The sequence below is a fragment of the Apteryx mantelli genome, chromosome 1, assembly GCF_036417845.1.
Source record: "Apteryx mantelli isolate bAptMan1 chromosome 1, bAptMan1.hap1, whole genome shotgun sequence".
Classification (NCBI taxonomy): Eukaryota; Metazoa; Chordata; class Aves; order Apterygiformes; family Apterygidae; genus Apteryx; species Apteryx mantelli.
This window is the reverse complement of record NC_089978.1, coordinates 107585006-107602729: the sequence shown is the minus strand read 5'-3', so window position 1 is coordinate 107602729 and position 17724 is coordinate 107585006. Positions and strand designations below refer to the sequence as shown.

General features: G+C 38.6%; 2 protein-coding genes across 5 annotated transcripts in view; one reads left to right on the top strand and one right to left on the bottom strand.

Annotated features, from left to right (window-relative positions):
• The window catches only part of JAM2 (junctional adhesion molecule 2), a 33141-nt gene extending 20846 nt beyond the window's left edge, over positions 1 to 12295 (top strand). The window contains exons 3-10 of one of the 2 annotated variants that reach the window (XM_067299582.1): positions 2224 to 2337; positions 3556 to 3708; positions 5737 to 5942; positions 7260 to 7362; positions 9076 to 9183; positions 9997 to 10012; positions 10918 to 10948; positions 12071 to 12295. In XM_067299582.1, coding sequence (XP_067155683.1) covers positions 2224 to 2337; positions 3556 to 3708; positions 5737 to 5942; positions 7260 to 7362; positions 9076 to 9183; positions 9997 to 10012; positions 10918 to 10948; positions 12071 to 12103 — 764 coding nt within the window. In that variant the 3' untranslated portion in view covers positions 12104 to 12295. The remainder of the gene's footprint in view (positions 1 to 2223; positions 2338 to 3555; positions 3709 to 5736; positions 5943 to 7259; positions 7363 to 9075; positions 9184 to 9996; positions 10013 to 10917; positions 10949 to 12070) is intronic. The other variant, XM_067299586.1, reaches the window with a different exon arrangement.
• Positions 12296 to 13144: 849 nt separating this feature from the next.
• Positions 13145 to 17643, bottom strand: ATP5PF (ATP synthase peripheral stalk subunit F6). Of its 3 annotated transcripts, none has more exons than XM_067299567.1 (4): positions 17465 to 17643; positions 16652 to 16831; positions 14561 to 14685; positions 13145 to 13261 (listed from the first exon to the last, which is right to left on the bottom strand). In XM_067299567.1, exons 2-4 carry the CDS (start codon positions 16819 to 16821, stop codon positions 13233 to 13235), a joined length of 324 nt encoding a protein of 107 aa, XP_067155668.1. In that variant the 5' UTR covers positions 16822 to 16831; positions 17465 to 17643; the 3' UTR covers positions 13145 to 13232. The 3 variants fall into 3 exon arrangements, with proteins under 3 accessions (XP_067155668.1, XP_067155676.1, XP_013810712.1); XM_067299575.1 differs by lacking the exon at positions 17465 to 17643 and adding an exon at positions 17286 to 17333; XM_013955258.2 differs by lacking the exon at positions 17465 to 17643 and adding an exon at positions 17211 to 17295.
• Positions 17644 to 17724: the final 81 nt, after the last annotated feature.

Here is a 17724-nt window from a genome sequence, read left to right as displayed (position 1 = left end):
AAAATGTGGCATGCAAGGAAGGGACAGTTCATTCAAGGCAGAGGTGACCTGCTAAGCTGAGAACACTTCAAGTGAGCCATGCCTGAGTTAGCTAATATAGACTAGCTCATAAGTTCAGCCAACTGTCACAAGGCCAGCAGCAAATGCAAGCTGAAATTGAATGATGGTTTTTCTTTGTTAGAAGGATACAAAAACAAAATGGAAAGGAAACTTTAGCAAATCTTAAGATTCAGGAAGCCTCCACCCATCCACTCAACCTGAAGTCAGGAACCTTGGGTTTCCTGAGTGCACAGCATGTTTTGCAAAGCAGCCTGTGTGTGCGTGTAACATGTTTCTGGCAGAGAACACCCTCCTGCCTCATGACTTTTCTTTCAAGTCTGGACATTTCTTCTGTATAAGATATCACCAGGGTTACCAGTCTGGTCTTTTTGAAGCCTTTTGTTTCTCCACAGAACAGACCCGGAAAATCAGACTCAGAGGGTGACTGGGTAGACCTGCTGGTAGCTCTTAATCACCTTTCAGCCTTGTTTGTTGAGACTGGAATTGAGGGTGCAAGTTAATGTGGATTGAGTGGATGTTTGTCTCCTGAAAGCTAGACAGACATCACGAAAAATGAAAAGATCTTTGATCAATGATACTCTGTCTTATATTGGATGATGGGCAGTCTAAAGGTAGCAAGCCCAATATTGTACTGGTTTCTTTCACAATGTTTGAAAAAATAAAACAAATCCAAATCATAGAAATGATTTCTGTTTTCAGTCATGTCATATTAACCCATTTCTTCCAGGCCTACAGTAAAAAAGGGCTGCTTTTGTACTTCAGCTCTCTTATGCTGTAAGAATTTGGGGCCCTGACCACCCTTACACTGCTTTTTATCTCTTGGTGACCAATATTTTTTTGCCATTTGGTCTTGCCCCTGTTGCAGTACTTCATCCTGAAAATTATTAAAAACCCTCAGATGTCGATGGATGTCTCATTAGTGTTGTCACTTGCATAACCTGTTCTACTATCTTCTTGCATATAAGAGGGTCCAATGCTTTAACTATAAAAGGCACAGTTCTTCCTAGTCTAAAGAAAAGATGATTGACAGTGAGGACAAGTATGCAGACCTGCTTCAATAGATGGATGATCTTACACAGATGTTTCTGGGAGATATTAAGCCCTACTTCATTAATGAAGAGATTCAGAACCAGTCAGATGTGTGGCTGGATTCATTCTTCTGTCTCCCAACAATTTTCATTCTTAATACCTTGACTTATTATTATTATTTTTTTCAATAAATAACTATTTTCCATCATGCTATTCCACAGGCAGCGGAACTACTGAAGCCTCGGGTTTGTGTCCCAGTAACTCACCTATACAGTATGTGATGTCTTCCCTCCCTCTTCTTCAGTTCCCCCATAATAATTATGGGCTTGACCATAGACCACAGTTATGGTTTGAGCTACATATTACCAGTTGCATATGCTGAGGCCCTGCTGTGAGGTGGAGGGAAAGAACAGCCGAGTTCCCAGTGTGACCCTCTCCTCATTAGGAGTACTAGCATAAGTCTGTTCCCTACCCAGTTACTGCAACGTTAGTAAAAAATCAGTAACTCTCTCTTGAGACCTTGGCCTCTGTGTGAAATCTGATTGGTGATGTCCACTCCACGTAAGTCAGGGAAAGCTGAGGGGACAGACAAAGTTAACAGTTGTATGAACCTTGTTTACTTAAGAACTGAAGAAAAATAAGAGGTAACCAATATGAAATTGTAACTAAATATTTAAGTTACTTTGGGGAACATTTAACCCATTGTATTGGTACAGTCAAGTTTTACATTAGTCAAACTACTGTTCTGAATTCAGAACAGTAGTTTTCACAAAATACTGACAGTAACAAGCTCAGATTCTTCTTTTAATTGTGGTCTGCTAACTGACAAAATTAGTTAAATATAAAACAATGGTAGTAGGACGGTATCTGCTCATCCAACCTGTGAATGTCTAGTCCCCAACACCTGAAGTTTGATCCAAAGGCCACTGAAGTGTGGGAACACTACTAACTTCTGTTTCCCATTGCATTTGTGTAAATCTGGAGAAGGTCTGGTGATATCACTTTGAGAAGTGGATTTGGCTCTTGCTGTCTGCTCAAGTCCTTTTGAAGAGGGATAATTAACTTCATGGAGCCTGAATGTGTAGCAAACACAATACTGAAAATCCTAATTTCTCTTTTGCTCTTCTTTTCTAGAGGCTATTCTTAGCTGCAAGCACAAATTTTCAAAAGAGACAAGTCTAAGAATAGAATGGAAGAAAATCCAGTCTCGGGGAGTCTCATTTGTTTATTACAATGGTGAATTTACAGGTACAGTACTGCAAACTTAGACTGATGGCTTAAGGTGTCATCTCTGATGTGAATCTTGGCCCCTTCTTGGGGAATAAGATGGGAAAATAAGTGAATGAAAAAGCTTTTGACTCTTATGACTGAACAGTTGTCCTTTGAGGAAAAGAATGCCTCTCCACAAAAACATGCTGCTTTTTTTTTTTCTTTTTTTTAATCCTCAATGGTTAGTTACCTTTTTAATGAAGTTAAATATAGTAAAACCATAAAACTTGAGGCTAAGAAAAATGGCAGTGCATGTTCTTTAAAGTTTTCCAAAAATTAAATTGCACGGAAACATAAACCCCCAAAACTAGTGCAAGGTTTGCACTCCTGTCCTATGAAGAGATTTCTGAAGGATCCTGTAGAGCTGGAGGCTTAGACATGAATAATGCAGCAATTTGTCTATACATAAAATATAAATTCAGAAGTACATTTTAAGTTACTTGTATTCTTTTTAGAAGTAGAATTTCTATTTAATGTTCTTAAAATGACTCAGCTTTATGTATTGAGGAAAATATGGGTCTCTGGTACCTTGTACACAATAAATGAAGCTTGAGAAATAAAATAAAGCTACAGATGTTTGTTAGTTTGCAGAGCTAGCAAGATGTGCTGGTTTTGCTGATGGACTTGTTTTATTCCTGTATAGCAATTAGAACTCTTGGTTCTACACGTACAAGTAATTTCGCAAAAAGCTATAGAATAAACAAAACCTCATTGCTTTTTTGCAAGAAGTCTGATGACAATATCTTTACTAAATCCATCAAGTTTTCTTGCTATGTTAAAATCCCAAATACTTTGCTGTGGCTTCACTCAGAATTCTGTAAGGGAGTTACGTTAGTGATTGCCATCTTTCTGAACAGAGAACGATCTACTTTTTTCATTTGACTACTGCTCTACCTGTTTTCTTAAAGTCTGCAGAAAGTATTCCATCTTCCAACTAGAAACTGTATAACAGATGTAGGGTTTTGAGCTGAGCTTTTTGGATTAAGTAGATCAGTCTGTAGAAGAGTCTTACTGTCTTGGGGGGTGAAATTAAATATTGCTGCTGGGTGCTAGATAACTAACACTGAGTAAATGAACAATAATTCAAAAATGACTGTTTCAAAACAAGCTGATGAGACGGATGTTTCTGCTGGGTGGGGAGGAAGGGGGCGGGCCCTGCTTCATTTTTGGAAAATACCTATTTCTTCTCTCTTAAAGGTGATCTTAAAGACAGAGCAGAGATGCTGAATACAGGAATCCATATTAGAAATGTGACCAGAAAGGATTCTGGGACCTACCGCTGTGAAATTAGTGCAAAGAGTGAACATGGCCAACACTTGAGAGAGGCTACTATTATGCTCACAGTGTTGGGTATGAACAAACTTTACTACCTGGGCTTCTGTAAAGAAATGGAAAGATGGCAGGGAGTGTTAAAAGTAAGGTTGTTTGTGTAGTGTGTGCCTTTCGGGTGTTCTTTGGGTTATTCTTACACACACACGTGTGCACACACACACACTCACTCTACAATGTAGTTCATAGAAGAACTTTGTAAAATGCACACCTGCATTTTGCAAATATAGGACCAAGGAATGTGGGGGTTTTGGCTGCTTGCAAATGCTAACAATAACTATTTTTTAAGGATATAAATGTATATTGTAGTTGTCAAAACTTAGTAAGTATGCTGATTTATATCCTGGTGAAATGACCATTTCTACCAAAACTGATGTCATTCATGTTGCTGAGAATCTAGATATGCTGATCATGGTGTTTGGCACTGGAAAGGCAGCATCTGTCAACAGTTAGCTTACCAAATGTTTCTAAGCAGCAATTCATTCCAAGATGCTACAGTCTCCTCCTGTTTTAGCAGAAGAAACTGCTGCAGTGTCTGTGCAATGCCAGCTAGCAATCTGTGGACTTTATTTACAGGAGAGACAGTAACTTTTTTTTTTTTTAATCTTGACTCTTGCGCTTGGGAAAGGAGGGAGAGTGAATACTAAGAGTACTCTTACACTGTCCCTCCCATTTTTTCCTCATGGATGAGTGGTAGAGGTAGCTATTTTTTTTCCTTCATAGGAAGGAAAGAAAATACTTGCTTTTGAAATGTCTGTACTGTTTTATCTACAGAAAATATCAATTATTTTTTAATTAAAACCAAAGTCTCAAAATTCTTCATAAAAGATACATTCATGAACTTCTGACCAGCTTCAACAACGAGGTAATCACACTTTTTTTTTTCCTCCTCCTTCTCCTCTCAACAGAATTTTTTTTTTTGAATGTAGCTTCTTGATTTAAAGCTACAATCTAAGAGCTTGAAGTTCTGTGAGTTTCTCTTGCACTGTTATTGAAAGTTAATGGGAGTTAGTGTTCTTTGTTTGTGAATCTTTTAAGTTTAAAAGAAAGTGACACCTTAAAGTATTCATAATTTTTTTAGGGGGGAGGGGGGGAGAGTGACTTGAAGCTATGTAGAAGAAAACTAAGGGTGAATAGATCTGCATGGTTCATTAAAGTCAGCCAAGAAAAAAATAAGTTATTTCTGTAATAAAAAAAATATGATTTGGAAAAGAGACCTTCATTTTTATGGCAGAAGGAATGGAGTCCTGCATCCGGGATGCAGAAAGGGTTATCTGTACTTGCAGGCAGAGAGACTTGTATAGGGACAAACAAGTAAGAATAGTCATGGCAGAACCCGACTGAAGTTTCTCTGAATCCTCCAACAAAACCTGCGGAGAGCATTTGAACTCCTTACACACTGCTCAGAGAGCTATGGAGGAAAAAGACTAACGAAGTAGGTGACTCATGAGTTGTTTGTTTCTTGTGGGTGGGTTTTTTTTGTTTGTTTGGTTTTTTTGGTAAAGTTAATAGACAATTGTTTTTGGCCTGAGACTCTCACAATGGCTGTGATGCTGGCCAGTCAAATTTGGTAATGCTTTCCAACAATCACTTTTCAAAAAAAGTAGACTTTTTTTTTTTAATACAAAAAAACCTTGTTTCCTCCTCCTAACTTTTGTTTTTTAAATACTAATGGAAAAAAATGCTGGACTCCAGATTCCCTGAGACATTGCTCCTCTGTCCAGGAGCAAGAGGCTCCACTGAGGAAGTGGGCTGGAACAAACTACCTGGGGTTGGAAGAGCGTACAGAGCAGAGACGGGATGGCGCAGCATGTGGTGGAGGAGGCCGGGAGTAGGCTGCTGTCTTCCACTGCATTTAGCAACTCACAAATGTTACTGTGCTCTTAGCAGAACGACCTAGTAGGGCCCTGCCCTTCTCCAGAGCCCCTCTCAGTTCATTAACGTGGAAGTTGTTAAGCATGTACTCAAGTGCTTTTCTGATCATCAATGGCTGTCAAACCGTTGTCACATAGACAGCACGTATGTGACTGAGTAACTTTCATTTTGCAGTTGCTCCAACCATTCCGAAATGTGAGGTACCCAGCTCTGCAATGACTGGAACAGTAGTGGAACTGAGCTGTAAAGAAACTGAAGGCTCTCCTCCATCCGAGTACCAGTGGTATAAAAACGGTGTTGCCTTGCTGGAAAAGACAGGAACAGGAGGTGCTAGAGCAGCAAATATAACTTACACCATGAATAAAAAGTCAGGCACTCTGGTAAGACTGTAATAACCAACTATTAAGAAGACTGATTTTAATGTTTAGTACAGTGATGCACAGTGGTCTTAATCCAAGATGAATGTCATGCTGAAACATGTGCTAACAAATACATAAGGTATTCTCTGCTGCAGACACATGGCAAACCTTAGAGGTTGAGTGAAATAAATTGAGTGGATTGTAAGGCTGCAGTAATGATTAATGAGCAGAATCCAGAAAAAAAATGACACTTTTCACCTTGTCACTTAGCTAACCAGTTCCAGGTGAAAATGATCTGTCAGTATGTCAACAGAGATATATTCAACAGCTCTGTAAAATCTAAAATAGCAGTTTCTATAATTTAATAGGGAGCACAGCACTAAGGATAGTCTAGAATCTATGAAATTCAATGGTATTTAAGGGTTCCAGTTCTGTACTGGTGAAGTCAATGGGAGTGAGTAGAGGCTGTAAGTAAGCACAAGGTGGTGGGTTTTTTTTCCCCAGAACTAGCCTTCTATTATTACTATTTTTTTTCCTGCTTAGCTGATCCTTCTTTAAGGTTTCATTTTTGTTTTTGTTTTTTAAAGTATTCATGATGCACTGTAAGCTAAGATCTTTCAGAAGTAAAATGTCATTCTAGAGGCACCCTACTCTTGTGGATGATCAAATTTGGAAACGAAAGATGCCTAATCTTTGAGAGGTGCTGTGGATCTACTCAAAATCAGTAATCACTTCTGAAAAATCTTAGCCTTAAAGTATAGGTTATATTAAAGGGAAAAAAGTTAGCAGGTGTAATTATTAAAAAAAAAAAAAACAAAAAAAAACCAGAGAAACACTGGAACTGATCACTTTAATTTTCATGGCAATAATATTTGATAAACAGTGCAGTTCAGCATTTTTCCATTGAAATAATTCATAGAAAGTGCAATTTCTGTAACATGGTCTATTTTTTTTCTATGGGAAAGCTTATACATATCAGATGGTTCATTTTTCATTAAATGAACAAAATGTTTTGATTTCAAGGATTCTGAAACTGGAGCGGATCTAGGAAAATGCATTTTGTGGGAAAGAACTGATCCCCTGAAAAAGAAACACCTTGTAGATACCCTTCCATCTAGCTGAAATGCCCAAAAGGGTCTTCTAGATGCATCAGTAGTTGAAGATAGGGGCCAGGGGATGTGATTAGGGAAGTGAACTATGAAGTCAAACTGAGATCAGGATTTCTCACTTTCTTTCAGATTTTGGAAAAAACAACTGTTGACATTTCAATTTCTATCCAACAGGAAATTCTGAATTTTTGTTCCATTCTGATAACGGTTTTGGACTCTGTCTTAACAGCTATTTAACACAGTTACAAAGAATGACACTGGAGAGTATTTCTGTGAAGCCTCTAATGGGATTGGATTATCTCAGAAATGCTCAGTGAAGCGAATGCAAGTTGGTATGTCAAAGCAAAACAGTCTTGCAATAGGAATGATTTTATTGCATGATACAACTAGAAAGCTAAGACCAGACTGAATTATATCCTTTCACTATTCTTCCCCCAAAATGCCATAAACAAATATTCTTGTTATGAGTGCCTGTTATGTAGTTGCTGTGACTACTTCAAGTTTCTTTTTTAAAGCACAAATAGAGCCCAATGTATTTTATAGAAAAGCAGATATTTGAGTACCTTGGAATTATTGCAGTAGCCAGTCTTTAACTTGCAAAACACTGAAATTCATACAATGGTAGTATCTATATAAGGTCCTTATTATTTCAGAATGCTTTTGTGGAAGCTGTACAGCATAATCTACCAGGCTACTGTGGTTTTTTTTCTTTCTTTCTTTATGAATAGCCTCCCTTTCGAGATGAATTCCTGTGAGACCTTAGTATTACAGATCAGAAACACTTCTTTAATTGAAAATAATGACTCATACCTTTCAGAGGAAAGCTGAAAGGATTGGTATATCTTAAACAAAAAAAAATGCTGCCTCTTTCCCTTCTATTTGCACAATGTAGGTAAAGTGTAGTATTTGTTAGTAAATAAAGAATTTAGCAAAGGCTGGAGGGGCAGAATCCATAGTAACCCAAAATGTATGAGAGTTTCTGCAAAATAAAAACTAGTTCTTGCACATTTGATTGGGAAGAAAATTGGTATAGAAATACTTGAAGCTTCTAAAAGATCCTAACCAAAATTGCTTTAATAGTTGCTGTCAAGGTATTCCAGAAAACAGTTGTCTGGTGCTTCCTTAGCATGTAGTTGAAAATCACTGTATCAAGGCTTTTAATGCACTCCTGCTTGATATAAGCAAGTGCCAAGATATAACAAGTAGCCAAGATATAATTCCTCTATCGTGGAAATACTCATCCAGTCCCAAGTTGCTGTCAACTAATGCACACAAACTGATAAGCTTTGAGGCAAAATCCCCAACCATATAGTAATGTATGCTTGAAGTTGCGATTCAAATAAGTAATTGGTCAGATAAGCAGAAATATTTTCATAGGTTTGTTATTGATGTTCTTCTGAAAATGGATGACTGCCTGAAGGTCTTGGGCATTATATCAGGAAATGGGCATGACTCACCACCTTTAAAATAAGTGGCTAGACTTTTCAATAGCACAATGTAGAATTTAACTTTAGATACTTGGACTAAAATATTTTGTGGCCTTAGTATATTGAATTGTAAAAGTCTTGTTGTTTAAAAATAAAAAGCATTCAATTTTAAATAACTCATCAGCATGAAAAGCTCTTCAGGACTGTGTCCTAACACTGTCATCAGCTGTTTTGATTATTTAAGTCAAACTACCCGTACATGAAAATACCCATTCTAATAGACTTTAAAATTTAAAGATTTCAAGATACTGGTCCTTAGAGACATGTGACTTGAATAGTACTTATTTGGGAAAGATAAAATAAGGAGTATGCACCTCTTGACCCCTTTTATTCTTTCTCTACTTTTGACTTGGAGTAAGGATTTGAAGTTAATGTGATAGCAAAAACACTTTCAGACTGTTCATCGACATCTAATTGTTCATAATTTATTTATACAACTTGGGCAAAAGTCCACCTATTAATACAAATAGTGCCTGTAGCAATTATGGGGAAAATCTAGCCAAGGGAACTTTTCCAATTTATAAAATTGGATTTTTTTTTTTTTTTTTATAATTACAGATGACCTTAATGTAAGTGGTATAATTGCTGCTGTAGTATTTGTGGCTCTGGTAATGGCATTATGTGGCCTTGGAGTATTTTATGCCCAAAAAAAGGGTTACTTTACAAGTAAGTAAAATAAAATTTATCTCTCTGTGTCAAGAAAGTGGCTGTATTTCTGCTGACTGTAACATGTCCTCCTTTTCATGAAGGCCCTAAATCCATGGTACTGAAGCTAACGAGTATTGCAGCTTTAGCTTTATTCTGCAGACATTTTTATTCTGCCTACTTCTACTGCAAAAGATACATTAAGAGTGGTGATGTTTGTGCAGCTGCTTAGGGCTACCAAACAGCAGTCTCGGTACAGTACCAAGCACAACCCTGGCTTCTAGGGCCTCTTTGTCCTAGTTTGAGAGGGGATTGCAAAGAAAGACAACATAAAAACTACAACACTAGTGAACTTGTATAGGTTAAGGTTTGAACAGCTAACACTTGTTCTGACTAAGGTGAACTTACCGGCTCCCTCTTCTGGGTCGTGGTGAAAGTACACATGGAGAAAACTCGCTTTTAAGAATTACCACAGTACGTGGCTGACACAGAGCAACTTCACAGCATTTACATTAGTGCCTGTAGAGTTCAGCACAGCAAGCAGGAAGGGGGGTGCCCAAATGTCTCTGTCTGAGAAAGTCTACTGCCTGAGAGTGACTGGCCAACAGAGTTGTTGTTAAAGTTCATGTTCACTCATAAGTTAAATTACTTTTGAAAGCAACCTAATCTGCTTTTCTGTTAAATTCACTATCACAAAGAAAACCTTGATTCAGCAACTGTTTCTAGAAATTAAAGAGCTGAAGAAGCTGTGAACAAATATTTCAAATAATGTTAAATCAGCTAAGGAAACTGTTCTTGTGCTAACCTTTTTTTTTTCTTTTTTTTCTTTTTCAGAGGAAAGCTCTTCCCAGTAAGTATCCTGATGTTTTATACAAGTGTTATGCCAGCCATTGTAAACTTCAGTTACGTTTCTGATGATTTATTAACTGTGATTCTTTGTTAAAGTCTTTTATGTGACTCTTGAACAGGCTTCTTTCCTGAACATTGAAATAAACCTGATCCTGCACACTGACTGGTTCCTTCATTAGAACCAGTGTGCTGGTCAGAGAATGAATTAAACATTATTACTAATAAATGTGTACTAATAAGTCTTTTTAGACAGTTGTGATTTACCCCCTAATTCAGCTACAGGCATGCAATCTTCTCCTTTCCAAAAGCAAATTGAACTCTACTCATATCTGTATCTGCAGATTATTTGGGAAACTATTTTGTGAAAATATGATTGGAAAAGACTTCAAGGTCATCTGGTCTACTCCTTTAATATGGATTTATATATGGCACTTAAAATTCCCAGTAGATATTTCTCTGACTTTCTACTAAGAATTCTTCAATCTATTCAAGTATTCCCACACAAGGCTAAACTTGTGTGCTTTGTTCAAGGCTGGCCTTGCTTGAGGGGTGAGGAGTTGTTGGGGGAGGGCTTTTAAAAACTTATGTTATCACTTGCAGGTGATAGCAAGTAAAAAGGGCAACAGGTACAAATACTTCAAAATATTCTGTTTCTTATAGTGGTCATAAACTAGACAACATAACTGGAAGCCTTGAAATGACAAGCTAGGGAAGGTAACTTGGCAGCAGTTCATGAGACAGTGACAGCTGTATAAAAAGCTTGCAGTGGAGTAGGTTTCTTGTCTCAAAAAAAAGTTAGGATTATTAGAAATCAAGACATACATTCATAAATAAAGTTCTCAAAGGGCTAAAACTAAAACCAGAAAAGTCACTATTTAACCTACCTTCCTATTGTTCTATCAACAGAAAGTCCAACTATGAATCTACAAGTGAAAAGGCAAGTATCTTGCATTCAGTAGTGTGTTTAAAGTTTTAGTTTGTTCAAAACTCCTTTGCAAAAACATCATAGACCCAAGGAAAGCTTACCCACCCCCATTACTTGGAGATACCTTATCTATTTATGATTTCCTATTATTCAACCTCCTCAAGTGCCATACAACTACAGCACCTAGCTATCTACTTTATGACTTGAGACTTTTCTTTACCACACTGACCAGATGTTCTACCTGCTTGTCCTACACCTCCTTCTTCTTGCATCTTCTTGTCCTGTTTGTTTCTTCCATCATCCCACCAGGCCAACTAAAGAGAGAACACCATTTGATCTCATCTCTGTAATTACTGTCTACTTAGCCACACCATACTTGTTTGTGAGAAAGACTTCCACTCTTGCTTGTGTGTATTAACTAACCAAAGAAACCAAGTGTGACAAACTCCAAGGCAGCAGTGAGAGAAGTTTGGGCCCTAGCACCTGTAAGGTTTATATGGTTTTAAAAGGCTTGACTAAATACTCAAACTTATTACTAACCTTTTTCTCCTTTCTGGTTGAGAGAGCTCAAAGGATTTAAGTAGGTCTGCATTGCTCCTGCTTTTCAAACTGGTGCAAAAAGAATGGAGCTCCAACTAAAGCTTCAGCTAGGAACAACTTAATTTGAATATCCAAGGTTTAAGGCTACAGTACTAGTCTTAAAAGCTCTCTGAAAGCCAAACAGAACATAATATATAGCATAAGTTTATTTCCTCATCTAGTTTGCATACAAGAAAATTACTGAGACTAACTAGTTGCTCTGAATGGTATCTGTTTACTGATCTTAATTAATTAGTGAAGTCCTGCACTTTAAATCCACAATTTAGTGAATGCTTCACTTCAAACTGAAGCATTAAACAGCTTTCTGTTGAGATTTTTTTTTTTTTAATATGGTCCTACTTCTATTCTGTGCAAGTGTGAATTCTGTGGACTTCCCTTTCCAGAAAGGGAAATATATTAACTGATACAGAGAATGCTTCAGGCACACTTCCTCTCTAACCTGTATGCCTTGGTTTCCTCTGAAATGTACACTGAATGTTAATCTGCTTAAAGTCTTTGAATTATTACTTATGTCACCTTGCTTACTTCATTTAGGATTTCAAGCATACCAAATCCTTTGTTATTTAGAAGATTTCGGCCTCTGTGAGGGACAGCAAATGACTACTTGTTATACAAAATATCAAAGGGATCTTTTGACTTCCATTCTGTAAATAGTTTCCATGTACTACACACTGAAAATAGAAACTGCTAATGTTTAGTCAACCCATTTTTCCTTAAACTTTAAGTTAAAGACAGAAATAAACAGACTATAAAAGTCAATTTGTGTGAAGACCTCTTTTTGTTCCTGTGTACACCCAGCAATATGGGATTCATTTTTACAGCTTGGACCAGTCTTTCCAAATACTTTGAGGTGACTTTAATAAAGAGTACTTCTTACTACTTATGCCTCCACTGTCAGGGGCTCAAACTCTCCTGCAATCCTGACTCCAGTTTTATTAGTGCCTTGACATGACATTAAATATGTCAAAACCATCCATCAGTGCATAAGTACTTATGCAGATTTTAACTTGCTATCCTGACAGAACAATGCTTCCTGTAATTGAGGCTCCAGCATTGTATTATTGTCTAATGTGAAATGCCTACAGCATATGCCTCTTCTGCAAGGAAGTACGTGTCTCTTTCTGCAGACTGTATATGTAATTTGAAGTACAAAAAAAAAAAAAAGCCAGCAAAACTAAGCTCTTGTACCTGGACCCTAACCGTTGAAGTGTTACGAATAAATAGTTTCTGAGAGTCTGAAGTGTTTGTGGCAATAGTTCAGTTAGTGAAGCTTAAACCCCACAAACTTCAGGCTCCAGTTGCTTCTATAAAAGTGTAAAGCTTGTGCTTACACTCTGGGCTGTGCAGGTCTATCACTTCCACAAAGCTATGCTACAGATTCAGGGTTTAGATTTATTCTGCAGAAGCTTTTTGGATGTAACAAAATCAAGAAAATAAGTAATTTTAAAACTGTTCTAGGTGTCCCATTATCAGTGTTATAACTTGTCTCTGTACTAGAATGTAACTTAGCAAAAGAGTTTCTCAGTTAACTCTTTGTTACTGAATCATGTTGACCATAATAGATGACAAAATCACCATATGCTTAAGAACTTATTCACACTTCTGAAATCAACCTGAAACACATTTATTGAGTTACAACTGATGTCATATTCAGCACCTCCATGGAAGTACACTGCTGTTTGACAACCTGCAGCGATCACTTTGGAGTCTCTTCAAAGCTGGGCTCTAAAAGTAAGATAGGGAAAGAGAAGAAAAGCCACATTAGTTTCTTCTTACTCTAGCCTCAAACACCGCAATTCATATGCTATTGAAAGGAAACTAAGAATTAAATTGGTGAGCTAAAATAAGCTGTTGTACACTGCAGCATACAACTCGATTTACTTATTTTGCTTGCGCCAAGATATGTTTGGGGAGGGGTGCATTAAAGAATAAAGCACACTGGAGATAAAGCTTATGTATAGTTCCTCAAAGGTGAAGATCTAAGTAATTCTGATAGGGTAAGACATGCACCTTAGCAACATTCTACCCAAACAACTTTTAGCAAAGGTGACTGTTCCAAATACTTTTTTTTGGTGGGGGAAGGCAATAGAGAAGCTGAAGAAATCAACCAGAACATTACTGGACAAAATAATACCTTATTACTTCCAAAATAGCTCTCACACAAGAACAAGTAACTGAGCTCTGCTTTTCTCTTAATTAGTGTCTTATAGCAGATTAACAGAATGGAATGCACAATGTTAACTCCGCTCAGCAAAAGAGCTTCCACTTTGTAAAAACTCTGAGAAATGATTTCTTTGTGTCAAAGGTACAAACTATAAAGGGGTTAGTGCTTTTTATAGCTGTATATATGTAAATAAGCAAGAGAAAAAAGAACTAAAGAAATGAGTCTGCCCTTAAATAACTAAGTTTGCCTTGTCTCATAAGGCAGACAGAGTTGGTGCAGTCCCTCCGTGTTCTAGATAAACACATCAGAACAAACATGTCACAATCAATCTGGATAATACAAAAATATGCTAATGCAAACAAGAGCAATTAAACAAAAATCACCTCCAAATAATTGGAGAAAAGTCATTTTCACATAATTTAGTCACAAGTAATCATGAATAGGAGAAAATTAAGTTCTGTGTTCATCCACTAATCACTGACTTTCCAGATAAGCTTACAGAATTTACAAATTACAGTTTGCAGACAACTTATTTTGAAATGACAGTCTGCTGACCTCTTCTGGGGAATAAAAAAAATGCAAGAGGAGGGCCTTGGGGGGCTATTTCTTCAGGGTCTGTGAAGAGTAATTAAGAGAGCCTACTCTGACTGCAAGTTTGGTTAAGCATCAATAAAAGTCTGCACCTTTACTAGAAATAGCAAATTGAGAAAGATTGTCAGATGTAGACCATGCAATAGCAAGGATATTCATTGAGATTAACGGTCCATATAAAAACTAAATAGGAATTAACTTAAAAGACTCTCTAATGAACATGTATGTCCTTACTTGTAATTAGAAGTTAGGTAAGATTGTTTACTCACCCTCAAATTTAAATTCTGGAAACTTGGTTAGATCTCCCTCACCATACATCCGTTGAAGTCTGGCAAGTGATTCATTCATTTCTTTCTGAAACTCAGGGCCTACATCAACAGGCCCCCCAGCTTGTCTGAAAAATAAAAAGTTCCGATTAACAGTTCAGCTCTGAAACGTCACATGGAAGTTTTACATTGTCATCTCCATTTATGAATTAAAAAATAATTTCCCAAACCAACTAAAGCAAACAATTAAAAATGTTTCCAAGAGTCAAAATATGGCACGCTATATGGCCTACTTACCACACAGATAAACAAGGTTCTCAGGGGAAAGTACAGGCTTTCTGCTACAGCTAATGAAAATCCAAGCCAAAGTGGCAGCTCTTTGAGATGTAAAACAACACTGAGTATCCGGGCTTGGAGGACTTTTCATTTCATTTGTTCCAGGTGCAATTTCTGTACAAAGTTGTGATTTGGACCCCTGCTACTTCTGACTAACTTTATTCTTGCAAAGAGAACATGATTTGAATACTAAACAAACAAAAGGGACATGGCACCTTGCATTCAGATAGATTCAGACAGGAATTTCTTAGAATACAAACATAAACCAATAACTCTATAGATTAGTCATACTCTGCAACACCAACATTGATATCACTTATGGTTGGCAAAGCCATAGGAAACGTGCTTCCACTAAACAGGCTATTTTGAAGGTGTGAGAATCCACATTTTCTTCCAGCACAGCTAAGAAGTGGCTTACTTCCTTCCCAAGACAGAAATTAAACAAGCTACATCACATATCACATTCTGCTTCAACAGTCTGAGCATTACACAGAATGACTATAATCTTAGTTTCCTGTTAAATAGTTCATTACAAGAGCTTAAGATTCCATTTGAATGAAGCAACTTAACTTCAGATTTTTAATGAACTAGCCTCCCAATTCCATTAATTCTCAGTTGCTCTTGGTCATCATTTCCATGAAGCTTCCAAAAATCTGACTGCAGAATATCCATTTTCCCCAGACTAAAAAACAATTATTTTTTTATTTGCAGAGCACATACACGGGTAAGAACAAAGATGCTGATATTTCCACAGTGTGCAAAAAACTTCACCAAGTGCCTTAGCTCTCTAAGACAAAAGAGAGCCCCATCAACTTTATTTTATTTCACTTTTTTAAGGGAAAAGGACTGTACCTTTTCCATCAGGTATGCAGGAGTGAGCCTTCTTACTGTGACACTTTAAGTGATGCAGGAAAGCAAGAGTTCTGTTTCACAAAAGACTTCAGCCTAAAAACCTGTTTCAGAGCAGAATTAGACCTGCTATATATATATATATATATATATATATATATTTTTTTTTAAGTGAGCAAGCCAGAAACCTGTTTCAGAATGGTCAATGCACTAGTTAATATGGCAACTTCTTCTGAACCAGAGGAAAAAACCTGCATCTTCTATTTTCAACACTGCCTCAGCTACCTTCTCCCTCAATACATTCTTATACCAACATACACCATCACCAAGAGAAGAAATATCACCACATATCAGTCAGCCTTGGAGTGGGTTCAGGTGTCTTTTGAGGGTGCAAGAGCTAGATTCAGATCCTTGCTCCAAATTTAGGTTTCAGCCTGGGAGTATGTTCTGCTTTAACTATCATGCTATCCAGGAAGTCCGCCAGGGAAAGCTGCATCAGAGTATTATGTTGCTACAAAAAACCCAAACAATTGTGCCAACTTTCACCCATTTTTAAAAGCTAATACATTTAGTTGAAACACTTCTACCCAGCTTATTACGGGCACTTACAGAGAAGTTGTTCAAATGAAACTAGGCTCAAGAGAGTGTTCTTTCTAGATTCCCCCTATCATCAGTAGAAAGAGGTAAGTTTATCAGTGTGATACTTAAAACAGTTAAATGCCTTTTTGAAAAAATTCGTGTCTTCTCCCTCGGTGACCCCAGCAGTTAATGGAAACTTTCCTACTGACACAGGAGCATACCTTAAAATATTTAGGGACAAGGCTACAAAGCTAACATATTTTAACATTTATCAAAATCAACATTTCTTTTCAGTTTGCAATTCACTTTAAGACAATTTTATTTACTTACTTGCTCTTTGTGTTGTATTCTCTGATCTTGTCCAAGAAGAGCTTCTGAACTGGATCAAGCTCTTTTGCTTTATTAAAGACAATAGCAGAGAGGCCGATATTCCTGCGCAAGTGTAAGGAAACAGCAGCACGAAAAATGGAAGAAAGCTGCAGTATCTGTTGCAGAATCATGATGAATACACTGAAAAAAAAAAGAGAAACAGAAAAAGCAAAAGAAAAATAATTAGGTCTTTCTCCAATTTAAGCAGAGAAAACAGCGAAAAACACTTTCAGAAATAAAGCAGAAAGGATATTTAAACCAGCATGCAGTGAACACTCAAGCAGTCACTGAGCTCAGAGAGTACCCGGTCACTGCGTACACAGTCACAGAGCCCACGCCATCGCAAGCAGCGACCAGCTCTGCAACACCACCGACACAAACGGGGCATTTCAGTTAAACAATAATAATAATAATAATAATAATAATAATAATTTTGGAACTGCCACAAGCACCAGCCCCCAGCAGCACCTCCCCAAGGACACCCCGCGCCCGGGCAGCGCCACCGCGGCCCGGCCCCCACCGAGGACGTCCGCTGGCGGCCCGGGGCGGCGGCGGGGCGGGGGGCGCTGGGGGGCGAAGGGGGACGCGCGGTCACCTTGGCCCCGCCGCCACCGCCTCACGCCGGCCCCGCCCCGCCTCCTCCGCGCTAGGCACGCCGGGAAGCCAGCCCGCCCCCCCCCCCCCGCGCAAGGCACCCTGGGGCCGCGCACGCCCCGCTGTCGCTCCGCACTGCTTCCGCGCACGGAGCTACCGCGGCCGCGCAGCCCCGCTCACCTTCCTACTGGGAGTGGCGGGAGGGGAGCACGATAGCAACGGCCGCCGTCCCGTTACCACCGGAAGTAGGCGAAACGCTTCCGGGTGATTGGAACGGACTCGGCGTGAAGGACGCCAGCGGGGGGGGCCTCCGCCTGCCGATTGGCGGGGGCGCGGGGGCCGCCGGGAGCTGTAGTCCCCGCACCTGTGCGCGGGGGGAGCTGTGTGGCGCGCCCTCCCCGCCCGGGCCCCGCGCTAGGCCTCGCCGTCCAATCCCGAGC